The sequence below is a fragment of the Myotis brandtii genome, unplaced genomic scaffold (assembly GCF_000412655.1).
Source record: "Myotis brandtii unplaced genomic scaffold, ASM41265v1 scaffold77, whole genome shotgun sequence".
NCBI classification, from domain to species: Eukaryota; Metazoa; Chordata; class Mammalia; order Chiroptera; family Vespertilionidae; genus Myotis; species Myotis brandtii.
In genome coordinates this window covers 1,558,863-1,564,396 of record NW_005371082.1, presented here as the reverse complement: position 1 = coordinate 1,564,396, position 5,534 = coordinate 1,558,863, and the positions used below count along the sequence as shown (strand labels likewise).

The window sequence follows — 5,534 nt, the reverse complement described above, 5'->3', positions numbered from 1 at the left end:
CCGAGGGGTCCCAGACTGCGAGAGGGCACAGGCCGGGCTGGGGGACCCCCCTCCCCCCGCCCCTAGAGTGCACAAATTTTTGTGCACCGGGCCTCTAGTATATATATATTTTTCTATAGCGTCTATGTTTTCTGTCAAAAGGTGTTCTTGATCCATAGGCTGTTTAAAGAATTTTATTGAAAAGTTTAGTGTTTCACTTTAACAATTAAATCTTTACTTCATCTGGAATTTATTTTTATACATTAGGTATCAGAAATTCAACTTTTTAGGTTAGCACATTGTGCTTACTCACCCTTTTCCTATTGATCTGAAATAGATCCTCCATATTATTTCTGGGCTATTAAGTTCCACTGACCTAATTCTCTGTACCCATGCCAATACAATACTGTTTTGATTATAGTAGCTTTAAAATATGATTTAATATCTGTTCATGTCAGTCCCACTTCCAAATCTTTTTAAGTTACTTTAGCCAGTCTCAGAAATCTATTATTTCATAGGTACTTTAAGAATTTCATACAATTAAAAAACAATTGGATTTTAATTAATCTTCATTGAAAGTTACACTCTGACTGGAGGAAAACAGATACTTTTAAATATTAAGTCACATATCTGAGACATACTGCATCTTTCCATTTGATCAGTTCTTGTTCTTTGTCCTTTTATGTTAAAGTTTCTCCCTACAGATTCCACACTTTTCTTATTAAATTTTTCCCTGCATATATTATAAGAATTTCCACCAGGATATATGTCAAACTCAATGTATCTAAACACAAACTAATCGAAGAGTCAAGACAGTATCTTCAATAAACGTTGGGAAAACTAGTACAGATACATGCAAAAAACAAGACTAGACACCAACTTACACCATACTCAAAAATAAACTCAAAATGAATAAAAGACTTAAATGTTAAGTCATAAAACCATAAAGATCTTAGACATCTCTCATAGCAATATGTTTGCAGATACATCTCTTAGGGCAAAGGAAACTAAGGAGAAAATAAACAAATGGGACTACGTCAAAATAAAAAAGCTTCTGCATAGTGAAAGAAACCATCAACAAAATGAAAAGGGAGCCCAGTGTATAGGAGAACATATTGGGCAATGATACATCTGATAAACAGTTAATATCCAAAATATATAAGGAACTCATACAACTTAACAAAAGTAAGACAAATGATCCAATTAAAAAGTGGGTAAAGGACCTAAATAGACACTTCTTCAAAGCGGACATTCAGATGGATGAGACATACAAAAAAATGCTCCAAGTCACTGATCATCAGAGAGATGAAAATTAGATCAATGAGATATCACCTCATACCAGTCAGAACAGCTACCATCAACAAATCAACAAATGACAAGTGCTAGCCAGGATGTGGAGAAAAGGGAGCACTAGTTCACTGTTGGTGGGAATGCAGACTGGTGCAGCAATTCTGGAAAACAGTATGGAGTTTCCTCAAAAAATTAAATATGAAAAAGAAAACTTAAATATGGAACTTCCATTTGACCCAGTGATCCCACTTGTAGGAATATATCCTAAGAAACCCAAAAGACCAAACAGAAAGAATGTATGCACCCCTAAGTTCATAGCAGAGCAATTTACAATAACTAATTTCTGGAAACAACCCAAGTGCACATCAGTAGATGAGTGGATAAAAAAGCTGTGGGCACTCTCCCTTCAGGAGCCTTTCCCCTCCTCCTTCCCTCCCCCTCCCCCCCGGGCAACAACAACAACAAAAAAAGCTGTGGTACATTTACACCATGGAATACTATGCAGCAGTAAAAAAGAAGGATCTCTTACCCTTTGAGACAGCATGGAGGGACCTGGAGAGTATTATGCTAAGCAAAATAAGCCAGTCAGAAAAAGACAAGTATCACATGATCACACTCATATATGTAGAATCTAATGAACAAAATATACTGTTGAACAAAAGAGATCCAGAGACACAGAAGCATGGAAGAGACTATGGAATCTCAGAGGGAAGGCAGGGGTGAGGGGGTGGTGAGGAGTAGGGGGGAGGTAGAAAGAGATCAACCAAAGACTTTGTATGCATAACCCATGGACACAGACAATATGGTGGTGGAGGCCAGAGGCGAGGTTAGGCAATAAGGGGTCAATGGGAGAAAAAAGGGGACATATGTAATAGTTTCAACAATAAAGATTAAAAATTAAATAAACACAAGCTAATCAACATTAGCCTAAAATCTATCATCCTAAACATTCTAATAACACTACTTACCATCCAGTCACTCAGCACGCATTTTTTTCAATGTCCTATATGTATAAGACAGTATAGCAATGGCTATGAAGGATATGAAAATGAATATGCCATATTCCCTATATAATTTCAAAATAAATACTATTTTGTCAAAGTAAAAGATGTAAAAGCTATAATAATATAACATAAGGCAAAACAAAGTAAGTACTCTTAAAGTACAAACTGTGTACTAGAAGGAAAAATTAGTTCTAATGGAGTTGTAGGGCACTCTGACAGCAGACATTCCAGCTAGATCTTCAACATGGTCTAGAAGGAAAGAGCATGAAAATGCACTGCACGATATGAAGCTGGAAAGCTCAGCCAGGGCAAGATTACAGGAACTCTGTTACGATCCCAGAGCCTCATGCCTCCTTTTCCAGACAGTCAGCTGCCAATCTTTACCAAGTTGCCTTATTCCACGATTACAATTTCCCTCAAAATCATTCCCTTTTTTTCCATACCCACTATTGCTCTCAGAACAATGAGCTTTTAAAACCTTGAGTTCTAGTTCCAAATGAGCCACTGATTTTCTATGTAATTTAAAATGAACCCTACCACCACACCCTAACCTCCTGTTGCTCCTATTTCTCTATAACATAACTGACTTTGAGCTGGTTATAATAATTAAGTCTATAAATCAGTAGCTCTCAATCCTGAACACCAGGATTACCTGTGAAATACTTACTTAAATCATATATGGGGCAGCAATGGGGGAGGGCAATGTATTGATGATGAGGATTGAAAATCCCTGCTATAAATATTTGGAGGGCTCAAAGTGAAATGCTTACTGTGATGGTCTGATGTTCAATTCTCAATTTTTCCACTCCAACACCATAAAGTTCACGTAGAATACACATAATTCTTGTCTTTTTACCAGCACCTGACGGACCATACACTAACAAATGAGGAAAGTCACCACACTGTACCTGGGAAAAGAAAAAAAATCAAACAATGAATGACGCATTTTCCTAATCACACAATTGTTCTGGGTAGAATTAAACTCTTTTTAAGTATCAATATTTTGTATCTCTACCTATGAAACTTCAAATATATATGTATGCGTGTGTGTGTGTGTGTGTGTGTGTGTGTATGAGTATACATATATTTTTTTACATTTATGGAATGTTGATTATTCCCTGGCATTAATTTTATGTAATTATATACCTAGCATACATGCTTGATACAATACCATATGCTAGAAAGTAAGAACTCCCAAACCTGGCTGACTGTCAGAATCTCCTAGAGAACTTTTTAAATTAAAAGACTGGTTGGTTATTAGATCCATTCCATCAAATTATGATTTAGTAACTGAAATTAATGTCTGTCTTAGTTTGGGTTTTCACACACCGTCCCTTTGATAAGAACCGAGTGCATTTGGCCTATTTGGGAAGTAAAGAAAAATTTTGTAGGGAAGCAATAGGAAAAGAAGGCAGAGTGTATCATCAACTTAAATACCATTCTGGGCACATGAGACTAGATCCTGCTGGGGATCTTGAAGCTAAAGTTAAAATACACCACAGTATTACCCGTCTCAAGGGTGCAGAAGATGGAGTCTGACATGCTCTCTCTCATCAATCCTTTGTTAAAGCTAGACTGGAAAAGTGGACGGGGAGTAGTGAACATTAATTCCCAAGTATTTCAAATCAATTTAGGGGTGTCAGCAAGAGAAAGCCTCAGGAAGTGCAAATACAGGGAGGTGAAAGTCAGTCTGTGTGCACTTACAAGAAAGAGCAAGGGGACAAAGTAGAGCACCGATAGTGCTGCATTACAGTGCAAGACTGTGTTTTTTATAACGTTTCCCAGGTGACACTGATGATCAGTCTGGTTTAGGAATTTATAATATGAAAGGCTATAAAGATGATGAAAACACATCTGTGCCTCGGATATATAAAATCTTGTGGAGCAAAAGTTTTGTAAGTAACCATTATAGAAAAAATAAGTATCTTAAGAGAAGTACTTATTACAGTAAATTTTAACACTTTGTAAACTCATCTAACTCTGGCACTGAAAAAAAATGTCTCAAGGAAAGAGACTATTCAACTAATAATACATACTCCTCAAATACTAGCTGCCTTTGTTTTTTAATCTTCAATCTAATCAAAAATAAAGGTTATGCTTTAAATGTTTCATAGTTTTATTAAACTGTAGACAACAATAAAAAGGTAAACATTTTTTAAAAGCAAATCTGTTAACTCATAAGATGAATATATTAAATTTTTGTCCAAAACATTTATTCCAAATTCTGTAAAAAAGCCACAGATAATGTAAAATGTATCTTTTGTCTAAGAAAAATGAAGTGAAAGCTATTGTGAGAAAATGCAATTTGTCTATAAATAAAGTATACAGATGTAATAGGTTTATTTTTAATTAGCATAGATGGAATACCAATAATTAACGAAGAGGAAAAAAACCTATCTCACAACACTATCAACTCTTCTAGTGACTATCATATAAACGGATGGAGTTCCTTTTTTATTAGTTCTCATTTTTAAAAAGTACTTTAGTACCTGTAATTGGTGAGCAAAAACACTTTTATCAGCACGTGGTAGTTTTAGGTCCTTAAAAGGGGTGGATAAATGGCTTCCAGGGACAAAAGATTTTTCTGAAGACCCTCTTCCCTGTCCACTCCCTACAAAATTTGGTTCGCTTCTCACAAACCTTGCCATCAGCATTTTATAAACGACAACATAAAAATAGGCATCAGGATGGGGGAGGGGGGGTCTTCCACATGGAATTAAACTCAAGGACAACCTAATTAGCAACGTATTTTAGAATTATAAATGACCTTAGAAATGAATAAGCCAAATACCTTCCCATCTGTAAGGAGGACAATGACACCAGGAAATTTTAAGTAAGCTGGTTTAAAAAAAATCAGTGGGATGACGTCACTTCTCTGTTCCAAACCTTCCGAAGGCTTCCCACCCACCTCTGTGGAATTTACTGCATTTGCACCCCGTCCCAAACACACACCCCATTTCCTCTTCCTCCTCCCTCTGCCCACTATTACCCAGCTACACCGGCTGGAGGACCCCAGAAGCTGCGCACACTCCTGCCTCCGAGACTCTGTGCTTGCTGTTCCCTCCACCCGTTCCCTCTGCCCCGCGTCTGAACCCGGGTTTTCTCACTCCATCTGGGACTCGTCTGGGCTCAGACGACAGTTCTCAGCCAGCCTATCCTTGTTTACCGGCACGACCTTCGCCCCCACCCCCCTTTCCCCTTCACTGTTTTATTGTTCCCCACAGCAGCCGTCACCTCCAGCGGCGGCGGGGCCAAGGCCGG

At 37.6% G+C, this 5,534-nt stretch overlaps 1 protein-coding gene across 1 annotated transcript in view; it reads right to left on the bottom strand.

The window, feature by feature from the left end:
- Positions 1-5,534, bottom strand: part of RFC3 (replication factor C (activator 1) 3, 38kDa) — a 38,314-nt gene that overhangs the window by 32,612 nt on the left and 168 nt on the right. The window contains exons 2-3 of the mRNA XM_014530728.1: positions 5,263-5,360; positions 3,044-3,181 (exon numbers count right to left, since the gene is read on the bottom strand). Of these exons, the coding sequence (XP_014386214.1) occupies positions 3,044-3,181; positions 5,263-5,360 (236 nt within the window). The remainder of the gene's footprint in view (positions 1-3,043; positions 3,182-5,262; positions 5,361-5,534) is intronic.